Raw genomic sequence first — 26,725 nt, forward strand, 5'->3', positions numbered from 1 at the left:
GATTACAATGACTGGAAAAAATTGGGGTGCCCGTGCTCGTTGGTGAGCTACAGCCATTTTTCAACTGACTGAGCTCAATATCAAGGCAAATCCGTCATGTTTACAATATGCGCGTGCACGAGCGCGCTAATGACGCCATAAATTATGCGCAGTAAGGATGCACGAAGCAAATGTGAGGAATGACCTTAAAACCAAGTTCCCTATTGATTTCAATAGGCCTTTAAAATGATTGATTAAACTCTAAGACATATCCTTATTTTCTCTTGACCGTTCGTATTATCATTTCACAGTGTTAAGCCTGGTCTACACGAGCAATTTTTATGTGACAATTTTCATGCGACAAATATGTTTGATCGTGATGTTTGATCACGTACGTCGCACAGCAAATAACACCAACCACGTGTTTTGGTTAGTAAGTCACGCATAGTGCATGGGCGCAAAACAAAAGATTTCGCACGGTCGTGGACGTTCCAACACAAATCTTTGTTTGCTCCTTTGATGTTTGCCGGACTTCAAAACCATTTCCCTCTATCAACTATGGTGCATGTAGGCTTATTTTCCAGCCATTCTGGAAGTCCGGTTGTAATCCTTCTCCCAAAGAACGCCGTGGTGTGGGGCAATCAATGCAGGCTCACCGAAAACGGCTGGTAATCGAGCCTAACGGTTTTTTTTAACGTGGGTGTTGCTAAGTTCAATAGGCCTTTAAAATGATTGAATAAACTCTCGTATCCTTATTTTCTTTAAAACGTTTTTATTATCATTCCACAGTGTTTTTTTTTGTATTTCGTGCGTGATGTTACGGTTAATAATTTTAATAGGCCTATAAAAATGGAAAGAATAAACTCTTATCTCCATATTATCTCTCGACCGTTCTTGTTATTATTCCCCACTGTTATTATCTTTATTTCGAGTTTATCTTATAAATTTAATAGGCCTTTAAAAGTCTTTAAATGATCGAAAAAACTCTTATCTCCATTACTCCATACTTTTTGTTGACCGTTCTTTTTATCATTCCACAGTGCTTTTTTTTGTATTTCGAACGTGATGCTAATGTCTTTAAAAGGTCTTTAAAAATGATCGAATAAACGTTCATATCCGGATCCTTATTATCTCTTGGCCGTTCTTTTCATCGTTCCACAGTGTTATTTTTATTTCATACGTGGTTTTTACGGTGATAATTTTAATAGGCCGTTAAAGTGATTGAGTAAACTCGGGAAAGGAACGTTAAGATAGAGAAACGAAAATTATGTACAAGCTTATGTGGTCGTGTTTCTCGTATCCTGTTATTTATTTTTTGAGTATTTAGGTGGTAGATGCAAAACTTCTATTACTTATGACTAAACCAAATAGGCTTATGAGCTGACAAACGTACAAGATTTATTATCAAAGCAAACCGAACCATCACATGCTCTAGCAAAGAGCTTTGTCTTCATTCTTTATGCCCGCAAGGCACAAGAGCCAAGGTCGTGAGTAAATGTCTTGATTCTTGATAAACAACCCTTTTAAAGTTCGGCACCGAACACGCGACCAAACCAAACGAGATGAATGAAAACAGTCGGTAATTATAACGGCATGTTGTTTTGTTCCACCACAAGACCTGCTTGTGCGGTTCTCTTCAATGAAAGCACCAACGAGACAGTTGATAACAATGTCGTGTTTCTTTGAAGCTCAGAAATCTCTATGAGCCTAATTTCCAAAGTATAGTCAAGTAAGTGATCTGTTATATGATTAACATTATGCAAAGTCATTGCTTAAAATTAACCGAAAAACATAAGCTGAAAAAAACACTGGTTCAAAAAGGTTCTGTGTAATTGTTACTCTTGGCTTTCTGTACGTGTTGGCATACTTATAATTGGCCGCGTGGAGACGTGGGGGCGGAGAGACGTAAAAATTCATATGTGGACTCCTATTCAAGTGTTAATGAACATTGTTATGTGCCGTTTAGAATATTTGGAAGCAAACGATACTAAATTTCTTGCGAAATTGCGTTCCATCTCAGGGTGTGTTAATTGCTCGTAGCTAACCGCATCGACTCATATACATCCGGCGAGGTAACAGCAACCGTTTAAGACGGAATTTGGCCTTTATTTGCCAAGTTTATTGTCAATCCTTTTAGAGTTACAGTAGCAATATTTATCAGAGGGATCAATTCAACTGTGCTTTTTTTCTATATAATCTGCATTTCACGGTACTCCATGAACTAGATTTCGTTTTATTTGCCACAGATAGCTGCTCGTGAAAACAACTATTTATAATCTTTCTTCTCTTTGACTATTTTCGGCGCTTTTTGCCGCAGGTCAATTCGTCCGGCTTAATTACTTAATCCAAGATGCAACTAAGACAACGCCAATGAGTGGGTTCTTATTTTTTTCATCTAAAACGTTTCAAGACAAGCTCAGAACTTCTCGTAAATCAATAAAACTGACAAGAACGAACATTTTCTGTCATCTACCATCAGCGCAGTTATTAAATACCTGCATATTTAAGGCCAATTACAAAACCACAAACCTATTTAGGCATTTGGGTTCATTCACCCGAGTTCGGTCCAGTTAGTCTGCTTGTCTGGTGGAGTGTTCAGTTTAAAAAGCTTGACTGCAAGCCCGTCTTTTTATATTTTCTCTAACAGTTAGCACGGATTATCGAAAGGGTCAAGTTTGTCAGTTAAGTCCACGATTCGCCCAGGGTTGACGGAAGAAGTCTACAGCAACACTTTGAGGTACATTGTTAACTCAGTTTTGTCTACTGTTATGATGAGGTGTTTATATCATTTAAATGCATGGTTGACGCTATTTTGTACTGAGTTATATATTTATAGTAAAAAAAAAAAAAAAATCCAAACTGGTCAAAGAACTTTGTGAAAGATGCTAATAAACGTCACTTTCATAGAGTAAGAGTTGAGTTTGAAAGCTCTCAGTTAAGGTGGCCGAACACTGTTTTCGCGCACGCTTTTGCTGATGCAAAACATGCCTTCAATAGAGCGATCATTTTATTCAGTTACTCAACACCCGCACTATATGCGCTATTTTTCTCCATTATTGAACGCAGTGTACTGATGCCTTTAGTCTTTTATTACAAAGCTATGTTAGAAAAGGTAACGACGCAAAGAACCCAGCAGTTCTCAGCTTTTTCTTTGTTACCGAAAGAACCCAGTTAAATGCAGTGCACGCACAGTTGCTCGAAAAATTGAGACCGATTGCTTTTGCAGAAACTTGCCGATTTCTAACGATCCAGTCGTTAGAATTTCAAGAAATTTAGGCAGAGGCTCTTGAAAACTGTGTTCGGCCACCTTAATTGAACCTCGATCTAAAATCACATAACCTTGATGTTTACCAGGGTTATGTGCGATCTTTTAACACTTTAAACTAGTCTTTTTGTCCTAATATATATTGAGTGCCTATTACCGATAAACCCAGCTGATGACATTGAAATCTAATTTTGCTCAATTTTCCTTGTAAATGATTATTGATTTCTTGCAAATAGGATTTCAAAATCAAAGGCGCTGGAATCACGAAAACATTTGCATAACACATTATTGACGTGACGCTGTTGAGTAGTTTTGACGGCATCCTTGATAACTTGATTAATGGTAAAGCGAAAGAATAGGTGTTATTTTAACTAGCTTAAGGTTGCCTTTTGTCTCGAAATAGCCGAGTCGTAATATGATATCTGGCCAAGAGAACAAGGAAAAACTGAAGAAATAATCTTACGTTTGTAAACCTTCTACACATTACGAAATGCCCTTTTCCAGTTTTCTTTCCACGTTCTAAGTCGCTTCTTCAAATTCTTGCCTTCGTATGTTTGCTAGTATGATGTTTTCAAAAGCAGGAAAATTCACAAAACTGAAATCAGAAATTTGTTTGTAGAAATATATAGAAACGTTAGGAAGCTAAGTAAACCAATGAGCAAATAAGATGATGGATGGAAAGGAAAGGCAGTGGGGTAGAACGCTGTGACGAGGTCATGCGGCCGAGTGCAAATCAAAAACAAACTGAAGACGAAATATGAAGTGTTCATTTCAAAATTATAACCCAATATACCACTATTCTAAGTATTTTATAAAATATCTTGTCGGTAGTTGTTCAGTTATAGTGAGCCGGGACATTTTTACAACTTTGCAGCGACTAACAGTTTTTAACATGCTCGTCTCTAACAGCGTTCATCATAGATTTCCTAGGGGCGTTGGGTTTTCGGTTTAATGGTTTTGTTTTTCTTTTAGATCGGTTATTCGGTTCTTCAGCTAAAATGTCCGGTGTTTCGGTTTGGGTATCTGTTACGCTTTTCGGTTTACAGTTGGTTGTCGGTTTTTGGCTCTAAGAAAAACGGGTTTTCGTCTTTGGTTATTTGCTTGGCTTATTTCTAGGCCTCTTCATTTCACCTTGGTGTGAGGTCACTTGATGTGCCGTGTAGATGACGTAAATTAGATTAACAAGGAAGGACCAATTCCACAGGGAGCAGTCTTATTTGCTTGTGATTCCAGCTAAATCCACCTTACAATTGAAGCGCAAATCGGCAATTTTGTTGATTCAAATCAGGATTATTTGTACGTGATCAAACAAAGCGTCATCAGACAGGTGATGCTTCCGGCTGTTCAACTTTTGGTCGCACTCGAGTAGACAAGGAAACTTATGGCCACTCTCATGTAGAGGACAAAGTAGCCCCCCCTCCCCGGGGGTGAGACTCCTGTATAAAAAGGGGTGCTCGTCGAAAATTTTGAAAAGAACCTCTAAGACGTACCAAGATCTTGGTTTGTGGACGTCGCTTGAAATCCCCCCCCCCCCCCCCCTCTAAAAGGTACCAATTCTAAACCAACACATTATCTCCTGTCATATTTTTTTCGGCTCAATACCCTAAAAGGTACCGCAAAAGTTCTCGCTGTCGACTGTTTGAGACTGAACACCCTAGCTAACAGGTACCAAAATCGCTTTTTAAACACCTTAAAGGTGACGACGAGCACCCCTTTTCCCCAGGAAAGTAGCCTTCGAGCTGGCTTACCTGTTTGAGTCACACGTGCAAGCGAAGCGATCCGGCCGGAGGAGTCTGTTGCTTTTGCACGGTCTTGCATGGGCTCCCCAAGTGTGCTCCCCATTTAACTTGTGGCTTGGACCCGGGGAAAGAATTAACTAGAATTTGCCCGTCGACTGTTAAGATCTGCGACACATAACAGATCGTGTAATGTATTTCAGTTTTTTAAAATAACAACAAGGATAAACTGTGTTCTATCTCTTTCGAGACATTTACATAAAAAGCGTAATTGATGAAAAATATAAAAATAATGGAAATGTGCTTGTACACGTCGACCGACTGCACGAGTTCTGATGAATAAGATAAGATAGCATACAGCGATATGTTTTACTGAAGAAAATACAAGCTCTTTGTAAATTTAATGGTAAGATGCATGTGGTGCAAACAGTTATAATACAGTGACGTAATACAGTGATTCATTCATAGCGCTGAACTAATAACGTCGTGGGAGTCGGGATGGTTCAAGCAAGCTCTCATTACTCAACTCACCACTTTTATATTTCCTTGGTAATTTTGTCCTTTTATCATCCCGAGCAGTTTGTTGCAAAGCATTACCCTGATCCTATTGTGGTTTTCATATGACGTCGTCAACATTCAAACATTAAAACTACTACAGACATCAGTAACTAAGCCTTTCCACAAATGTCATGTAAAATTACCAAATATCTCTCCAGAAATTCTCCAAAAATTTTCTGAATGTCACAAACGTTTTTCTAAATGCCCGAAAATACCCTCTAAATATCTCCTACATTGTATTAGAAATAAACTGATTTTGAATCATTTGGTCAAAGTTCTCAAAATTTTCAAAATGTCCTTACAGTATTGAAGCAGCAAAGGAAGAAGGCTCAGGCCCAACAATGTTACCGGAATCCGCCATTTTGAAAAATTGCTGCTTTAGTGCTTTAAGTGACATGGAATGTATTTTTCAAGTGGGACACCTCTAAACTGGATTGTTTCTGATACAGAACTGAGTATTGATTCAAGAAAATTGGGAGGAAAACACGGGGGTAAGCCAAAAAGCTATATAAAAGGGGGGTCATTAAAACGAGTAAGTATCCCTAAATTTTCTAGTCATCTTAATATTTTCAAAATATCTCGGAAACTTCTAAGAGGGGGGTGTAAGGGGGTCCGAAAATCGCAAAACCGCGTAAAAAAACGTAAAAAACCGCAATACCGCACGGAAATTTACCAAAATACCGAAACCGTAGTTACAAATGTGCTACGGTGCCGTCATCATTACTTATTGTTGGCCATTCCATTAGAAATACGACCTTATTTAGTTTGATGAAAGTGTACGTTAATGTTAATCAACGTATGATCATCGCACTCATAAAATAATATTGTAATAATTGACACACGTCCATGGGACTGACTTCGTTATGCTGCTGTGGAACTAATGTGGGTGCGCTCGCGCGCGCACGAATACTGCTGAGTTACCCAGTTGAAAAACAACGATGTTTACGACTTTAGCACTGGAAACCACTCGAATGTTACACAACGCAAGCTTTCCGCGACTTTATTGTTTGGTGGAAATTCGCCAAGATGTATGCTAATTTTCAAGCTCAAATATCCCGAATACGAGCTCGGAACATTCATTTTATGTCGCAATTCGACTGAATCAACCTTAAATTTCATTTAAAATTTTCCAAGAAGAATTTTGAATGACCCGAAGACAACGTAGTCAGCCCCATGAAGTGTTCAGTAAACCAAACGATTGTTGAAGCGTATAACTCTTCGGAAGCGAGTTCTTGCTCCCAGAAGAAACGTCGCCGAGCTTCCAATCTCTCCTTGAAGTAATATCGTCTCTTCCCGACCATCCTCATAACCACTTCTTCTTGCTCGGCAGACATTGTCCCGCACGAGGTCACGGCAAATACTGTAGGAAATCCGAGCAAAAGATTCCCAGCCCGGAAAGTCAACAAGTCGACGTATTATTGGATAACATGGTTAATCATACCAATTAACTGGAAAAAGCGGAAATTACAAACAGCAAAGCTTGCTTGCACAACAATGGTCCGTTGCAAAACATAAACAAGAGATCAAAAGTCATCGGAAGCGTCAGGAACCGAGTAATAACTGTCATAACTGGAAAGCGCAGACGGCTGCAGACTCTTTTTTACCGATTACTGCGATCGAAAATTTATGAAAACCGCGAACCGCTTAGTCTTATTAAACCGCAATACCGCTGGTTGAAATAAAGATTTCCGCAGAACCGCACCAAAAATAACGCAAAACCGCATCACCGCAAACCCTTACGCCCCCCTCTTCTAAATATGTCCATATTGATCGTCTCTTTGAAGACAGACCATCTAGAACTTTGATCAAATTTGTGATAGCCCCAGTTGTCCGTGGTTTGAACAATATTGGTTTGTGATAAAGAACTGATCTTATTGATGGAATTCATATTCAAATACAGTGAAACCTCTTTTAGGGGACCCCCAATTAAGCGGACACACTCTATTAAGCGGACACTTAACCTGGTCCCAAAATAAACGTCCTATATTTCCCTTTATAATGAACCCCTATTCAGCGGACACCTCTATTAAGCGGACGAGGACACTAAGATATATTGTATTTGGCTTATTTCTATTGTTGAAAACCTCTATTAAGCGGACACCGAACTGAATTAACAATGTGGCATTGGATTACGCCGTTGAAATAGTCGATTAAATGTACCCGTATCATCGTTGCAGTATGGAAAGGGCATTATTACAAACAAATCAAAGTTGGTAATGAAAGCTGATTAACTTGAACTCTGGATAGCTTCGTTAACAACCTGGAACTTTATAACAGTATAGAGGAACCGTTGAATGTTAATTGTTAACAAACATTGCGCAATTGTTATAAACCTTTATTAAGCGGACACCCTCTATCAAGCGGACACTTGGGAAGGTCCCGAGGGTGTCCGCTTAATGGAGGTTTCACTGTATGAATCAGTATACTGAGTAGTACCTCTAATGCTGATATTCTTATTAAGTGGGTTCTCCAAGATAACGCCATTTTAATGACGGATCACTTCAAAACGTCTCATTATCGAAGATCACCCGAACACAGGTTGAAGTTTGGAAGAACTCGAAAAAGATGTGGAAACACGCGTCTGTTGGCACGTGTTCCAACCGCATTTCTCGTTCTCCAAACTTCCGCCCGTGTTTCTATAACTCGATAGAAACAAGGAACATGTTTTCTATTTCTTACATAGGACAATAAGAACAAGCACAAACCCAAGAGAAGGAATGAAAAGTTTGTTTTACTCTCACGCCAGTCAGTCACACACAAGCTTGGCCTGTGTGTAGGCAGTCTCCTCACCAAAGAAAATGGAGACGTCTATAAGCAGGCTATTAACAAACGAGATTTCGGAATTATGCCCGTTATAGTTGTGGCGTGGTTTTGGTAAAAGTGTATATGATCGTATTTAAGCTATGTGGCTTCATGCCATGCGTCGTTTACTATAATTTACGATTACACGTCTTTGAAGACATAAATAACAATGATTTGGACAGCAATTGTTCACACTTGAATATATGATTCTCATTAAGAGTGTCGACTGTCAGTTCTATGCAGACGTACGGCTGCTTGTGTTCGTATCTGCATAGCTGCATATATTGCAATCGGAATTGTGTCCCTTGGCTCCACAAATTAGATTATAGTCATTTGGTTGACCAAATTTCCGTATAGGATTAAAAATCTGGGAAGGTTATATAAGTCGATATTGCTGTCAACAGGCCAGAAATAGAGGAAACAGGAAAACAAACTCTACAACGAAAACGAAGTCAAAATAAGCTACGTCGCGTGTCGCCAAGCTTTGCCAAAAAATTTTCGCGTGTTCTCCAAGGCCTGCAACAGTAGTTTCGTCAAAAACTTGGAACCATTTTACTCCGTTGTGCTGCTCAAGTGAAATTGTTTCGCCGTCAGTCTATAAGAAGGTAACCGTTAATAACCAGGGGCACAAGTGCTTGTGCGGTGTCATGAACCCACCTTAAGCTGTACCTATGAAATATTTTTGTCGCAAGTGTCGGTAATTTTTTTAAAAAAATTATTTCGTTTAAAAATAGTTTTGCCGCATTATATCGCGTGCACGCGGCGCGGCTTCGGGAGACGGGTACAACAGTCCAAAGGCTATGTGCGATTTAGGTCGTACGAGTTCGAGTTAAGCTCGTGTCAAAACTCAAGACCCACAGTTTAAGTCAAGCTTAATTTTGCTTTTCTTTTTCGGACGAAATTTATTACTCAAGTACAATCAAGTTATTTTTGGGATCCTTTTCCGTATAACATGACATAGGAGCAGTCCATCCGACCGAAGTCTTGAACTAGGGCCTTCGCGACGTTAAACCGTGGTGAGACTGGCAAGTCCGAGACAGTGCAGGGGCCAACGTCGAGTCTACCTAAATTTTGTCTTCTATTTCAAATCTTTTTCACTGCACTGCAATCAGTTTGAAATTAATTTGGAAGACAATTAGCGACCACCTTAAACTCATTTCCATAAAAAAGGCTGTGGACCAGGGCTCAGAGTTAAAAACAGAGCAGACACACCACTCGTAAAAGAACCAAACAGTCGTCGCACAATTTTCGCCAAAGGTTCGATTGGGAACGGGACAGCTCAACTACTTAGCTGGTAATCCTATAAGGAAGTGCTTTTGGGACCTTTGGGCACTCGGATGGATTTATTAAATATATAGATTGGGTTACGCTTAAGCGCAACAAGTGGCACTTTTGGAAATGCACGAAACAGTAGCGTGACGTAACAATATGGTGGTTGTCAACTTTTCCTGTGCGTGGACTCTACCTGAGTTGTGCCCCTTTTCAGGTCTTCCTGAGGTGCGTTGCCTTCATGTTAGTAACACAACAACAAAGAAGGCATTGTAGACAATGGTGGAGAAATGTATGCGGACGTGAGGTTTTGCTTTCGATATGTTTGTCAGGTTTCGTCGTCTTTTTTAAGCTTTAACCAGCTTCCCTGTACAATACACAACTTGGCCACAACTTGGGTGGACGGGCGGCCAAGGACCAGGATTAGGTCAAATGGTTCATAGGATTTTATCAAAACAGTTCGGTACTGAAAGTCGTTCAAAGAGGGAGCTCGTGAATTGCATTGCTCCCTATAGGTCGGACAATTCGTACGAGAGATGAAGTGAAGTGAGGCGGGAAGGGGCCGGGGGCAAGAAATGTGAAAATTAATTAGCAGCGCCGAACACTCGTATATTCCTCATCTGTTTCGAAGCCCTCCCCCCCCCCCCAAATATCCCTCGACATATATCAGTCATAAGGTCCCCCTTTTCTTTCCTCCCCCCTCCTCAAAGAATACATCTTAGAGCACTTCTCCACGCGATACGGGAGAAAATGACGACGTTGCCAAATTAGAAAAATGACTATATTGGATAAATGACATTTACAATGTTGGTATACTGAGCGTCGACCAGGGCGGCATGCTGAGAGTTCAGATTTGAGCTAAGGAAAACAGCCGCGGGCAAAGAGTTCATCTTGTTTGCTCTGATTCGCTGATATGAAATAAGTCACGCCTCCCAGGTGGTTATGCGTGAAGTAGAGACACTCAACAACACGTGCGGATCACTCAGCTCATAGCGACTGTCTGACCTGCTGAATGAAAACCAACCATTTTAGATTGTAGTGTTGTTAGCGCTGATGTCACGAATCTCATCGAGACTAGCCCACCGTTCGAGAAAGATAGCAAAGTTAAGAACTACTTAAAGAACTACTGAATCCCAACAGGTAAGACGAGATAAAGGCTGTCGTTTGAGATATACGTTCTTGATTGTTGACACTTTTTACCAGTGTTTACACTTACGCTCGGAGAGCAAGGGCAAATGCTCCAGCTCTTTATTGCAAACATGTTATTTTTTTTCATTGTTCACATCGCGTGATCTAAACAGGTGTCAGGGAAAGTAATTATCATCTAACACAGACCATTTCTTTCGATAACAAATGGCTTCATGTAATTAAGGATGGGGTTGCTTATATTCACTACAACAATATCAGATTGTTAAGAATTTAAAACCACTTAAGAACCCTTTTACAACCGTTTTCATCGTCTCACTTTCAAACCTTTGATGCGTTGTTTTCCCTGTTTAGCGAAGATTTTTTGCTTTTTCTATAGCGTGCAAAGTACAAAATGTAACTATAGTCTATAACTTGTTAGTATGCATAAAAAGGAAGAAGGAAAACGAATATTAATAACAAAAGACAATTACTTTTAACCTAGAGCGAATGGACCACGAGAAAGTCCCAATTTTGCCATGTACCTATCGTATATTACACAAGGTATGTTATTCTTATAAAATATGTAGACATATTTATTTTGAAGGTCTTTTTAACATAATAGGGCTTCTCTAAAAATCTAATTGATATGGTCTGATCGAAGTCACGTCGCTGAAATTAGAAGAGGTATTTATTTGTACTATCGGCACTTCATGTTAGGTTCATTTCGCATCAGCTGGCGTCCAGATTTCAGGATAAAGAGAAGAGAGATCCTGGTAGGCTAAAATTGGATTGGGTGGTTCCACATTGGTTTTATTCTATTAAGAAGAGTGACTTTTGTACGATGTTACCAATGAATATTGTATATAGACTGCTACGAATTTCTCACCTAGCGGGTGGGTTGAGTCAGGCATATTCAATAGCGGATTGCAATTTATTACCACAAGAATCAGCTAAACCTTATGCATCGAGCTCTATAGAACTTAGCATTTGTGAATCTATCGGCTTGGTTGAGGATGTTACCAAGTTCAAAGTACAATTTTCCATTTGGCCGGTTACAAGATGACTCCTTACACACGTTGGGCTTCGTGCAATTTGAACCTTAAGTCAACATAATGTTGGTCAGGTTTTAGATGTTTCAAAATGCGGAGCAAATGCAGTTAAAGAACAAAATTGGCAGAGTTTCAGCAAAGGCTCTGCTGAGTCATAGCGCCGGAGGCTACCAAGATAATCGTTTCAAAAACGAATTGGACGTAAGCAAGTAAATATCATGAAACCTCAACTTATTGAGGACATCTGTTTTAAAAAATGTATCGAATCGAATTTCACAAATCTGCGAGAAAAAATGTGAATAAAATTAAAAACGAAAAAAAAAGAAAGAAAAACGTCAAGATGCAAACAGAGATCTAGAGCTACAAATGAAACTAACTTCCTAACTAAAGACATAAGTTTAGGTGTATATCATTACTTGATTGATTTTTATTAACTAGATCTACAAATTTCAGTAAAATTCTCGGTCTCGAATCCGACTGATGAAGGAAGTCTCTCTGAGATTCACTTCAATGTCATTAAAACATAAAACAGAAGTCTGCATAGAACATTATGCTCAATGGTCTGCGGATAAAGTCGAAATTAAAGAGGACTCCAGCTGGGATCACTTTGACGATCAATTCATTGTCCAGTTGACAGGCTTCGAAGCTGGATCAACATAGAAAATTTTTATTTCGATGTAGTACCAGATTTTCTTCACTAACATTAACCAATGTCTGCCAGCCAGTAAGGAAAAATACTAGGACTGAAATGTTCATAATTGGATATTTAGTAACCCGCATTTACTTTGGTTTTGCATTACTGCACTAAACGATTGCGGCCTTGCAAATCTGCCGCCACTTTGTTACCCAGTTAGAAGTAAAACCAAAACCAATTGTGACTCGTTTGCAAACCTTTTCCTGCGTATTGAGCTGTTTACACTGTTCATCTCACGTTTTCACTGGTTCACTCACACTGTCTTTGCGACTGGAAAGAATGATGACTTTGAGTTTGTGGTTTGTTCTTACGACACTCAATTGAAAACCGCTCAAACTTTGTGAAAACTGCTGCTAAATTGTAACTAAGTCTAATACAGTCCAATGGGAGTTTCAAGAATAGCGTGCAGGCGTTTTTATTCCTATGTTGTTCTCTTCTTTTGTTTTCTTTTTAATAACAAAAGAAGAGCATAAATTAGGGATAAAAACGCACGCCCAATGCACTATTCTTTTCTTTTTTCTATTATTAGTCCGATTTGGTCTGTAAGCCACCACTCAACCTTGTGTGCGTGACCAGTCCGAAAGCACAAGCTACGTTGACTGTTAGCTTCATAAGATGTCTTTGACAACAGCTCTCAACACACCAATATTTGATCTGTCTCCACATCCGTGCATGCTTCAATTTTTCAGTGTCGTTCTGGCCGAACAATGCAAAGACAAATCGTCTGTGGAAACTTGTCTTCAATTTAGACGGATCTCCTGCCACTGATAATGCTTTGTGCGTAGAAGCCATTTGGAAATGGGCACTTTTCGAGACGAAAATCTGAAAGGAGCTCCTATAAACGAAAAACAAAACTCCATGGGGCTATGTTTCTCCGTCGCACAACTTCTTGTCCAGTGAAGGACAAAGCTGTGATACAATAAACAACATCTTGCGTGCAGAATGCCTCACGTTTTAGAAAAAAGTACTTTTAGGGAAGCTTTCAACCCTCGAGTGCTAATTAATGGCTACCGCATTTAATTCTTAATTAAACCAGATGAAGACACCATGGTTAAAATTTCGAAATTGATGCCAGCTAATTTCCTGTGGAAGCCTCAAGTTTTTGCCTTAAGGGTAAATTCTTCTCCGGCAAAGAGAATTACGTAACATTTTTATGAGAAAAACTTTAAGTCATGTCACAATCCGGAGTCTCAAGGTGTACGTACAAACGTGAGAAAAAAGCGCGGAAAAAGTTTTGCAATTGTTTCAAACCTTCCAAGGCTGCAAAAAATCGAAGATAAGACGGCCTCAACAGGAAAAAAAAAAGGGTGCTAGTAGATTACTCGGGAAAAAAAAAACCGGGACTGGATGGTTATAACCATTATTGTCCATAATTTTATTCCCTAGGTATAGGTGGTGATTGATAAGAACGATTATGGACAAAAGCCGTCTTAAAAGATATTCTCTCAGCACATAGAACGAAATAAAATACTTAATTTTTGAATCGATTTTCCTGACCTGTGTTGAGTCATACTACATTTAATATCAGTTACTTGCTTTCTGAACAACAAACTTTGGATGAAACGTTATACCGTGGTTGCTGGATGATTTCATTTGTTAGGCTCAATTTTGGGTTGTTTGGCATGGCTGCCGAGTATCGTCGACTCTTAGAAAAAGTACGTAAGTTTCATTGTTTTGTTTTATTTCTTCCAGTAAAAAAGCCATTAGTTCTTGGTGTCCTGTTTCATGTGGAGAGATTAAGTGAAGATCCATGCTTGTCATATTTATTTTTTTCATTTACACCGTCAGTTCAAGTATTAACGCGGTATCATGTTCTAACCTCTTAGCAAAGGCAGAAATATGCTTTAGAATGCGGTAGAAAGCAAAGCGCCTTGGCTCAGTCTTTTTGTCGAAGTTGTTGTCGACTAAAAACATAACCTCGAAAAATACCATCCACATTTACGTGAATGTCAGTCCCTTGTTGAAAGTTTTGTATTGTCCTTTTCATATTGTCGGCTTTTTTCAAGCGAATTAAATTGCTTCTTTAATCATTTAAAGTTGCAAGAAAGATAAAAGATATTCAATTTCAAATATAATTAATTTGAATTCAAGCTAAATGACTAAGCGCACTAGTTTGGCATCCATTAGGACCTATTCTTAAAATTTGCGCTTTAACACTGTTAACGTTAACATATCCCCAGGAATACGCGTTGCATTGTTTTGGAGAAAATTTCACGCATTGTACTGAGCACTGCCCATCGACTACACACGCGTGAAGTTTATTTTAACGTTTTTTCTCGTAAGTTTTAGTTTCTATCGAGTAGGTACATTCAAAACCAAGAGACTGTATTTTACAATATTTTTAAACACCTCGAAGTTGGTCAAAAATACCACGCTGCGCGTCGTATTTAGAACTCTCTCTTCGGTGTTTGTAAATGTGGTAAGAAGACACGGTCTCCCGTGTTTGATATGTTACAAGACCTTTTTTACAAGAACAGTATGAACTCCCAGTGTTAAAATGTAAAACTTGAGTTTATACAGTCCATTATTTACTGCATTTTTATTTGCATGGTTCATTGGTTGTATGATTTCTGATAAGTTAATGGTCACGCACGGAATGATTCATGTAAATACAAGACATATTTACTTAATAACATCCCACATTTCACCCTCAAATGGCCAAACTAAGACCGGTTAAGCCAATGTCCGAAAACTAGATGTTGTTGCAAAAAAGAGTGTAATTCATATCTCATCAGCGAAAGTTTTTTTTTGCAGTGGACGAAACCAGTATCGTCTAGGGCTATGTACATAGACCCTATTTTTCACAAAAAGCCAGATACCGAATGATAAGGAGTTTATATTTGGGGACTTAATTTAATCTCTGTGTAGCCGACAGCCACAAACAGAACTCAGTTTTGTCTCGTGTTAAATGAACATATGATAGGCCACAGGATAAGTGAATTGACGACCGCTGTTTTTGTATACCACTACCACGTTTTAAGATTTACATATTATGACGCAAGTCAATCGTTTAACCGGCACGTTCATTTTAATTGATTTTCATTTTTTTTAGTAACAACTTCCCGTCGCGGCCATTTGCCTTCTGGGTGCGCAAAGAATATTAAAAGTACAAGTCCGCACAAACGGTATAGAACTACCGCGAGCTGTGCCGAAGAAGAAGAAGAAGAGGTTAATTTCGTTGAAGAATCTGCGGGCTTGATGAAAATCAAAGTAAGCTGGCAAAGGTAGGTAATGCCTTGCATCTAACTCGCAATAATTACTGACGATGATGTAAATCGCTACTTGCTCCGGCTTCATGCACACTAAATCATTGAACCGGTAAATAGCACATTTGAAAGCCTTGGTGAACTTAAAGAAAATCCAGGAAAATTGTAGGTACTGCTTCATACCTAAAACTTAGCGGCTCCTAAAGCTAACCCAGGTCACTGCATACCCCTTGTAGATCAGTATCTTGTATGCATAATCTTCACTTCTATTACTGCTAAATCATTGATTAACCACTAAAACCAAATCGATGCTACAACTCGGCATATCATCGATTACATCGTGACGGAGGTGGGCGGGTGGGGTGGGGGGGAGGGGGGTTTGTTGGAGCCCTGGCTGGGTCATATGCATTGTTCTTTGTTCTTGAACAACACATTTTACTCTTCCCTGCTTTCATTGCCTCTCTTCACCCGGGTGAATAAAATGTGCTCTGAGGGGAGCGTTTTTTGCTTATTTCTCACAAAATGTTCAGAAACATGCAGTGTTCAGATCATTCAAACAACAAGGTTTTACTCTATAAACAGTGTTTTTGAGTGATCGGTGAAGATTATTGGACTTATCTTTTCTCAAGAATTTCTATCATAGAGGAATCATAACAATAACAATGAAAATAACAACAATGAGAGAAACAACATCAGCATCAAGAAGTTTAGCTGACAAACCAATACTTATGTGTGGTGTTGTCAAAAAAATAAAAAAATAAAACAGAAAAAATAAAAAAATAAAAAAAAGTATAAAATTAAACTAAGTCTGCAAAATTATACGTAGAATATAAGATTAAACATCGTTAACCTAAAACTGGTGACGTAATATTGCGAAAATATCAATAAATGTGCAAATCACTGCATTTAAGCAATCTCCTATTGGTCTTCACTCACCATCGGAAATCGGTTGAAAATTTTAGAAAATAATGAAGAACTTCCTTAATTGTATTTCTTTAGTGAAATATACCTGAACGTCGCTCACAATTATTTCTTTAAAATGTGAAATTTATTTTCTCTTGGTGAACTCTGCATCTTTGTTACTTGATGCATTTTCCAGTGTCTTGAGGTTTGAACTCATCTTATTTCTACATTGCCACGTATGTGAATTTTGTGTTACAATCGAAATTTACTTCTACGATAACTGCAGAAATTCTCGCGCGGTCATTGGCTAATTTTATTGTTAATAAGCGGACAGACACATTAATTTATAATTTATGCGGTGCGTCAACAAGCGAGAGCGGGAAATTTGACAATTTGTTATCGCAAAAAACAAATTGATGTCAGTTTTTAATGCGTCTGTCCTGTTATTGACAATGAATTTCCTCATAACATTGTCAAAGTAGTCTGCGGATCCACTCGGCTATCGCCTCGCGGATTCACAGCTACTTTGACAATGTTATGACGAAATTCATGATCAATAACAAGAGAGACGCATGAAAAACTGACGTCAATTTGTTAATAGGGAGCTTAAGCAAACCACGACGACGACGGCAACGAAAATGTCACTAAACAAAAGGTCTAATAGGCAAAACAATAGCTTTGCATGTGCGTTATAAATCTTTGCACATTTCTTTGCCGTCCTCTGCAAAACAACAACGTGAAATGACCGAGCTCTTCGTCGTCTACGGAACGTATTTTCATTTGGAATTAAACGCCTTCGTTACATATTCAGCTTAAGCACGTTTTAGAGCCATTGGCATACCGAACAGATCTAGACAATCGCGAATTTCGCTTGTAAAATATAAATTCATTTCTAGCTTGGTGTCGTCCTCGGCGTCGTCATCGTGGTTGCGTAAGCTCCCTAATGACACTTATAGAACGTTTTCACTTCACGTCAGATCGCCGGAGCCATAATGGTGCACTTACCCAAACAATGAAACAGCGGCCATGTTGTGTGTGCCAGACCAATCTTGTGGGAATTGAACTCTTTTCTAATGTAAACACTCTCATTTGTTCCAATAAATTAGCATGGCTGCCGGTCACGTGAATGAAAACGCTCTACAGTAAAGTGAAACTCATATTTTGTCAAGCAAGGTAGAAATCCTCTCTTTGTCAGCCTGTAATTGTGCCAGGTTTTTAACCACACTTAAACTGGTAAGTAGCACTCGTGAACTGACTTTAAATCAAATGAGTTATAGCAGATTTTCTCTCATTTGAACCTCGCAAGGAATTAGACATAGCAAGTTATTCACGGTTTTGTAAAAAGATTTGAGAGAGTTAAAAGAAACCATGGTCGATACGAAGAGCACGCCTGCTAATTCAAGACAACAAATTGATTGCTTAATCTTGATTCAGTCTTTCTATAATTTGCAATATCATCATCAGCTTTTTCAGCGAAAAAACGTTTCGTTTCTGGAATAGTACAAGACAGGAAATATCGGAGAGTAAGGTAGATAAACCAATTAATTAGGTGTTGTTTAAGGGCATGAGATAGTGGATTTGATAAATATTCGTCACTAATTTGGCATAGAAAGCGGCGCTGGTTGGCAGGATGGACGATCTCCTGCAGAGACTATTTAGTCTGTATAGAGGCCGGCAAAGGAAAAAGCGCATTTTATTATTAACAGTTTTCAAAAGAACTATTTCGGCTTCCTTTTCGAAATACTACTAACTGTTTCTCCTTGCTGGGTATATTGTTTGGATGAAGGATGTCGGCTTACACTGCAAGTCAAAAGAACCCGCAAACCACATGCAACAAAATCGATCGCCGCGGTCAGTTTTTCGTCGAGATTAAGATATTCATTTTAGCTTACGTTGAAAAACAGTGTTGAGAGGGTTTCACAGTGTGTAAATCCCGGAAATTCGTAGGACACCGCAAAACTATTTTCACAGTTTTATATATTGAGGACAGTTTTGATTATTTTCTCGAAAACACCTTTAAGAGGTTTTCTCATAATATATTACTTAAACGGATCGGCCGGTGGCTCCAGGGTAAATTCAATGAGGTAAGCTCTGTTTTATCGAGGTTAAATTAAGAAAGACCGTGACTCCTTTAGGAGTTTCCCTAAAAGGAAACCAACACCCATATGTATGTAGACATAAGATTAGTTCTGCGAACTTTCTAACCTGCTCTAGTACGATTAACAGTATTTTTCGCGAACACGGTATCATCGGAAGATAAGTCGAGGTAATTAATTTGTTTTAAGAACGTAATCGTCATACCATGACATATAATGAAAAAAAAAAACTGTCGTGATAGTGGAAGGTTTATTTAAGCCAACATATAAAACAGCAGATGCCTACGATAGTCAATACTTTAAACACACTCTGCCAAGCATAAAGTGGATGAAACAAATGCGAGATGTCCCTGTCCCATGAAGTATATACCAGGTTGCCGGCGTGAAATCTAAAGTGTGACGTAATTTAGAGGTGCCTTGGTAAAGAGCAATATTTCATACTAATGAAAAATGAAACGCATAAACTGAAGAAAAATCAGACGTGACGAGTAAATTGGTATAGTAACTAATTGTTAGAATGATGTGATAGAATACAACACGCTTTGTGAGACAGGGTAAGATAGTAAGTTAGACAGGATTATAAGTTCGATCTGCTAAGATCATTAAATTATTACAAATGGAACATATCTCAAGTTATTTCGTTCATACTGCAGATTAACAGACGGCTTTTTAATTGTTGCTTATCGGCTTTAAAGGATGTTGTCTTATGTTATCGTTAATTCCAAACTAGCCCTTGGACTTATCCAACTGAGCGGAAACATATATATCAAACACGATTTCCACTGAACTCCTACAGAGACAGACTGACTAAGGACTTTAAATCTGGAATATTAAGACGAAACCTACGCGTTAGTAGAGAGGGTAAGATTTTGCAGCAGCAGGACCTTTTGCTGGAATCGAGGAGACAATCCAATATGGAGAACCACGAAGGATTTTTTTAGTATCAAAAATGGCCGCGATTTTTGGTGTAGGTCATAGATTTTAAAAGCAGATGTCTTTACGAAAAAATCTGTTCCTTAATCTAAATTCTGTTTTGTTGGCCTTTCGAACGCGTAATAACTGTTTAGTTCGACTGAGCTTTACATGCGCCTTATTTTCATATTTCCTCTAATGTATGATTATTACACTGCCTCTGTAAATTAAACACCGCCATTTTCGCAAAGAAATAGAGCCTTTTAAATGTTTTCAATCATTGCTTTGCGTGTTCCGTTCGTAGTAAGCTGTTCGTCCATTTCATGGAAATTTCACCGAAAAAAAGTGCAGGCCATTTTAAAACTCTCTCACTTTTCTTTTTATATCCACTTTCAATTTCTAACACTTGCTTAATCATTTAAAATTTGTTAAATACTTCATTAATCGTATTTTTCTAAGAAGGTGAATAATACATAACAGAGTTGCATTGCGTAATACATTTGAGATCATAAAGAGCATCAAGATTCAAGATTCCCAAGTTTTCTCTCAATCCACTAAGAGAAAGGTTGTTTTCATCTTGTGTATTTATTTAGACGTACAATTAGTAAGACGTCCCTGAAATATACGTCTTGGATAGAAAAACGGTCAGCGCTGTCAACTGGATTAATAGGCGGCGCGTGATCCGCTATACCTACTGTTTTACGCGGATATTTTACAATTGTCCATCAAAGGTCAGGGCAGATGGCATGTACTGAATTAGATTGAAGTAACTGAGGTCCTATAAAAAGACTTCCAAAGGCGGTACGGCTTAGTTACTGAGACTTTTGTAGCTCGCGCTGCTTGCATCCAGGGAAAAGTGCAATTAGGAACATTGTAGGGTAAGCATGATTTTCAGGTTTAATTTACAAAAACGTACCCATTTTTGTCGTGCTCTAGCCATATGCAACAAACTTGTACTATAATGTAGTCTAAGCGGCCCTAAAAAATATCCACAAGGACCGCTCTAAGTGTCTTTTTTTCCGCAGCATTTAAAATCGTTTTCAAAACTGACAATCTGCGAAAAATCAACAATGACTGCTTTTTTCGACACCTTTATCACCACCCTTTTTATGAAAAGGCTCTTAACAAGGTTCGCAGTAGCTAAGAGTGTGGGTAACCAGGTGTAACCAATCAGAGCCAGGATTACAACTAAGTGACAAACAATAACCAATCACAAAGCCGGATGTATAATTAGGCGTCCAAAGTAATTTACACCGAAGAATGAATAAGACGTCATTTATTGGTGTGTTCCGAATAACAGAGAATTGATTCCTGTCGACAGTGCTGTGATTATCGCACATAACATTTAATGCGATCAACCAAAGACCGCATTTAGCGATCTCAATTATGCATGAAGGTGCAGTTGGGAAAGCTGTTTGAGACGAAGGCGATTAGTTATCAGTGGCAAAGCAGTTTGGTTAACAAGCTCTGTTGTGAGTACAACTCTGCTGATTCTTAATTCAGAATTTCATGAACACGAACTGCGTTTTAACTTAGCGCTGTCTAAAAAATTTAAATTTAAATTTAAAATCTAATAGAAGTTATGGATTAAAGGAAGAAATTAAGACTTTCGAAATAATTCAGTCAAAGCGACGTTAAGAAAAAAAAACTAATTTATCCTGGAGTTTTTGAAGTGCAGTTACTTGTAATTTTCCTTCACGGAGGGAAGATCTTTTGATGAAGATTTTACACTTTGTTTTGGAAGGAAGAACCGCAACTTGAAAAACTTTGACAAATAAATTATAGGGTGAATGACGTCCACAAGAAGTATTTTTTTAAAAAACAGTATTACATAGTTTTCTAAGCTAATTTTAAATATAAAAAGAGCTCAGTTTTGTATTTTCCGACCGACCCTGAATTCCAAATATTGTTTTTATCTCCAGAAACAGGACGCTTTTAGTCTTCCGCAATCAAAGACTTTTAATTAAAACTACATATTCTCCGAAACCTGCTGAGAAAATGAATGTGCTTGGTAGATCGATTTAGATTGGGACTTTCACAGACGTGAGACTATTTCATCAACTTTAGATAAAAATACAAATTACTCTTCTTTAATGGGTTTGTGAGGCGCTGCTAATAATCACGAGAGAAGAAAATTATTTTGATGGATATTTTACTCGTCTCTTAAATAGAGTTAGGGTGATATCTTAACCTCTCTTCGACAGGAGAGTTTGTTTCACTTTCTTAAGTGAACTAACTGTCCCAGTGAGCCTGTAACGTTTAACTGAAACCAATTTCCTCTGCTGCGGGAAGGCTATTGGGTTTGTTTGCCTTTAAGAAACGAACGACAATCTTTTCAATAATTATCTAAAGCACGAATTTACAAAAACCAAAGATGCAAACAATGAAGTAAAGAGATTCACTTTGCTATTTATGTAACTCGATGGAAGTGGACAAATAATATTTCTCGTGAGGACTTAGTGCAGGGAAAACAAGAAGTCGTTCAGTTGAAGGCAATTTTCATCGGCACAAATGAATGGAACACAAGAAGTCGTTCAGTTAGAGACACAATTATAACTAGTACAAATACATGTGTTTATCGATAAAACAACGAAATCTACTGAAAATAACTTAAGAAAGATCTTACCTTGGGAATAAGGTCTGAATAGGCATGAACTCTCTTTAACTTCACCCGCTCTTGGCGCTGAGTCATGTCTAAACCTTTCATCCCTGTAGGGAGCCGAAGACCATGAGTTACGGTGGAAGACTCCTGCAATATCCAGAAGAGTTGCCCTGCAATTTTAGTGCATTTTTAATGTGTTTTCTCCTAGTGTAAAATTATTTTCCAGTTTTAACGAAATCGTGTTCCTTTCACAGATAAACAACACCAGAAATAACCATGGACGACATTAATATTAACGGAACACTCAGCACTGCTTTGGAAAATACCACGACTGACAACGTCACCCAAGCATCGGGGTTGCCCGAATACCTCCACCAGCCTGTCGGAGCCCTAGTGTTCCAAATAACTTTGTGGTCAACTATTGTATTCCTAGGTGTGGTTGGTAATCTCTTGGTATGCTTCGTGATCCTTAGCCAGGCCAAGATGAAGACTTCCATGAACTATTACTTGCTGAGCTTGGCCATAGCGGATCTGGGGGTACTACTTACCATCTATCCTATGGTACTGTTGAAATACTTCTCCCCGTTTCGCTGGTTGTTAGGGAAACATGCTTGTCATTACCTGTATCCTACCGTGGAGGTATTCTTCGGAGCCTCCATCTGGTCGATTACGGCCATCGCCATCGAGAGATATCGGAATATAGTGGGCGCCAAACGTTACCAGATCAAGCACAGATCTCGAGTGAGGACTTTCGTGGTTATTGGCGTGGTGTGGTTGGCGTCGTTTGTAGTCTCATCCGTTCCTCTGTACCCGGCTATGCATTACCATCCGACTCTGCAAATCTGCGGCCCAGTTATGTCAAAGTTGTTATTCCAGTCTTACTCAATAGTTCTCATCGTCGTCTGGTATGCACTTCCTCTGCTTGTCATAGCATTTACATATGTCAGGATCAAAAAACGAGTACTTCAAAGTGTTGCCTTCCGAACCTCGATGTCAGAGTACGATAATGGAGATCAAGCAGTCTTGTCGCAAGCTCCATCAAACAAAGAAAGAAGCTTCAAACGAATCTGGCAACGAAGCAATAAGACAACGAGAATTCTTACACCTCTGGTAATTTTGTTCGCCGTGGTAATGTTTCCCTTGAACGCTTTTCGTGTGGTGGCACTGATTATGCCAGAATACTGGAAGAAGCCTTACTACAATCTGATCATAGGCCAGCTTATAATGTTCATTATGATCAACTCGTCTGCTAATCCACTGGTGTACTTCATCATGAGTAAAGAGTTCAAAGATGCATTCAAGAAAATCTTCACGAGTCTGAAGAAAAAAAAGAACTTTTTCAAACAGATCAGTGGTAAAAGCAAATCCTCGGGGAGGACCTCACCTTCATTCCTAGAAGCCGCATTGGGTGACAGAGAAGAGAACCAAAGAGGAGCGAACAATAGCAGCAACGAGCCGCAGGCAGGGCTTGCCAATGGCAATGTCCAGATAGTCACTGGTGTGTGATGGTAATTTGCCAAACCCCGGAATATCTTGATTTCCTAAACTCCGAATTTTTTTCACATTTGTTATTACATATTCTTATTAATTCATCCGGATAACTGAATATTATTTATGCCGCATAGCGATTGTAACGGTCAGACACGGAGGCCTGGGGTTGTTGTGACGAGCAAGAACCTTTTTCTCCGTGATCTTTCTGATTTTAGTACAATTCTACTAGTATACTAATGTAAATGCTGAAAACTGATTGGCTTAGTTACTCGCATACTCTCAGCCATTAGAGTGCAGTGGTTGTCGGTTGTCCACAACATACGACGTTTTTATCGTTTTCCGAGGTTTAGGAAGAAAGTTTAGATGTAAATGCATAATTGAATTCCTGAGAAGACTGAAAGAAGGACATTGAAATTATTGAAACAACGGGTGGTCCAGGACATGCAAGTGGGCTGGAGCCTTTGGTCAAATTTGTAAATATGGTTATTTAAAATATACAAACGCTGCTTTGATTTCCATTCATCTGGATAACTGAAAATTACTTGATCCTTATCTATGATACTCGAAAATAACGGAACAATTGGGACCTAAGACAACGGGCTCATTGAAAACCATACCATACTGTAAATATCTTTGCAGTCTGTGTAAGTAGGATATTCTGTACATGTTCTACGTTTACCTTAAGAAACACAAACTGGAGATATTGGTACATTTAGTATTCAGTGGCACATTATCCAAAAGATTACTCTTTGTAAGATGGCGACTTTACCGTAATCATTTATGTGTCAACTGCTTTTAAAGGTAAAACAATCATTCTTTGGATAACCTTAAGCGTTTTGCAAAAATATATATTGTACATGTATATATACGAAGTTCTCTTCCACCACGCGTGTGTTGACAGATCAACTGGAGCCATTGTAAACACTGGACGAATGTACCAAGGGTAAGTAACTTGACCTTAGTAACGTTTTACCTTGTTACAAGCTCAAATGTAAACACCACATAAGGGTAGGAAAGTATTTATCTGTAAATAAAATATACTGATTATGAACAAGATGTGGGGGCTACATTCATTCGCATTTTATTTAGTCCGGTGCACCTTATATTGTTATATAATTAACAAATAAAGAAGCCTAAGCCGTGTATTACACCGTGAAATAGCCTGCGTAGCAAGCGTTTCTTTAGGGTTCGGGAGCAAAGAATTACAGCGCGAAAAATGGAGCGAGTAAAAGAGGGGTTGGGGAGATAAAGGAAGGAAGCAAATAACGCCTTCCCCTCCCCCACCCCCCTCTTTCTTTTTTTTTTTTAGCTCTCGCCCCATTGAAAACACCGAAGTCTTTTTTTGCTTCCAAACCCCACGGAAAGGCTTCCTACGCAAGCTAACTGTGACAAAACACGACGGGCATTTGAGAACACGAGGGAAATGAAGAAAACACGAGCCGCAGGAGAGTGTTTTCTACATTTCTCGAGTGTTCTCAAATATAATGTCCGGAGTGTTTTATCACAGTGTAATACACGGCTTTGGTTTCTTCATTCGCTTTATGATATAGAGGTAATGTCGCGAAAAACAATAAAACACGCTTTTTCTATGTTTTATACTCTGATAAAACATAGGTTTTTGACCAATCAGAGCGCGCGCACGGTCCTAACTGTATTATAAATAACGTTTCCTTATATCGTGCGTTCTGCTCGACTGAAACAGCGTGCTTTATCAGAGTACAGAGGCATGGTGAGGGTTACCCGTTGTTTAGCCCCCAAATCGATTTGCCAAATTTGACCCAAATTAAACGTCTTCTGTGACTCAAAAAGAAACGGCAACGGAAATGATCTATTTCTCTACAGTAAACATAGCTGCATGGAGGCCATTGGTAACAACGGCGATGTTAAAACTGCACTAAAATAACAAGTTTTGCTAGATGCCGACAAAACACGTAGCGAAATAAACAAATTCTCAACCAGCAAATGCGTCGGTAGAAGACATTATATTTGTTACGAAGGCAGAAATTATACTTTGTATATGTAATCGCATGGGCCCGAGGGTAATTAAAGATTAATTTCACTCAGGAGATTTCACGCGTATTTTCAAAGTTTTTACAAAATTGCCCGAGTCGCGGAGCAACCAGGGCAATTTGGAAAACTTTGAAAGTACAAGTGAAATTAATCCTTAATTGCCCGAGGGCACTTGCGATTACTTGTTTCTCAGATAAAGGGCAAAATTCTCTACAATGGAAAACGTCCAAGGTCTTGCCGTCGCGTAAACAGGTTTACTGGTTGTCATTAAGGAACAGACCAGCAGTAGAACGGGGAAAGCCTACTATAATAGTAAGGAAAACACAGCAAGTTCAATTTACTCAAAGCAATCTTTTTACAAATAAAACTTTAATTGACCTAATTTTATTCACCTGTTTTGTGAAGCTTGCGATGGCGTGAAACTACTTCATCGGTAGATGAAAGACGTAAACAAGTGTCCAGACGAGCACTAATAACTTCTTGAATCCAAAACTCTCCTTTCGACCGCGAAAACTCAACGTACCAACAACATTTACGCTGTTTCTTTTACACCGATAAGGTGACCTGTGATATTAATAAGGCGACCCGAAGGAAAACGAAGAAATTACCTTTCAGTTTGGCAGATATGAAGTTCTGTAACTCTATGCTTCGTGCGACACTGGCCGTCCCCAGTCAAACTTTTTCCAGGCTGCGAATCAATACATTTTTGGATGGAAAAATCCTTTTGCTTTTCCACCAAAAGACTGCGCTTTGCTGCATGTCGATTTTTTTTCACGTTAAGATGAAATAACGGCGTTTAGATCAAACTCAGTAGCGATGCGTTTCTGAAATTCTTTTTCAAAATCCATTTGAAGCTGTTTGAAGCGAGAAATCAACTTAATGCAGGTGTGCTCAGCTAATCAGCATCAAGTAATCATGCCCTCTTGATTACCAAAACTGCCCTCATGATTAACCCTTTGACTCCCGAGTGGCCATATAAGGCCACTTAATGGTCGTGCTCTTTGAACCACTTGTGACGTCATCAA

The 26,725-nt window shown here is 38.8% G+C and overlaps 1 protein-coding gene across 9 annotated transcripts; it reads left to right on the forward strand.

The window, feature by feature from the left end:
• Positions 1 to 1,454: 1,454 nt before the first annotated feature.
• LOC149117063 (neuropeptide Y receptor type 2-like) lies at positions 1,455 to 24,746 on the forward strand. Of its 9 annotated transcripts, XM_089282737.1 has the most exons (4): positions 1,918 to 2,051; positions 2,627 to 2,716; positions 15,533 to 15,704; positions 22,454 to 24,746. In XM_089282737.1, exon 4 carries the CDS (start codon positions 22,476 to 22,478, stop codon positions 23,703 to 23,705), a length of 1,230 nt encoding a protein of 409 aa, XP_089138863.1. In that variant the 5' UTR covers positions 1,918 to 2,051; positions 2,627 to 2,716; positions 15,533 to 15,704; positions 22,454 to 22,475; the 3' UTR covers positions 23,706 to 24,746. The 9 variants fall into 9 exon arrangements, 8 of the variants coding, with proteins under 8 accessions (XP_089138864.1, XP_089138863.1, XP_089138858.1 ...); XM_089282738.1 differs by lacking the exons at positions 1,918 to 2,051; positions 15,533 to 15,704 and adding an exon at positions 1,455 to 1,708; XM_089282732.1 differs by lacking the exon at positions 1,918 to 2,051 and having other exon boundaries at positions 2,521 to 2,716.
• Positions 24,747 to 26,725: the final 1,979 nt, after the last annotated feature.

This window comes from Orbicella faveolata, unplaced genomic scaffold (genome assembly GCF_042242905.1).
Source record: "Orbicella faveolata isolate gen_17 unplaced genomic scaffold, um_ofav_v1 contig_12, whole genome shotgun sequence".
NCBI lineage: Eukaryota > Metazoa > Cnidaria > Anthozoa > Scleractinia > Merulinidae > Orbicella > Orbicella faveolata.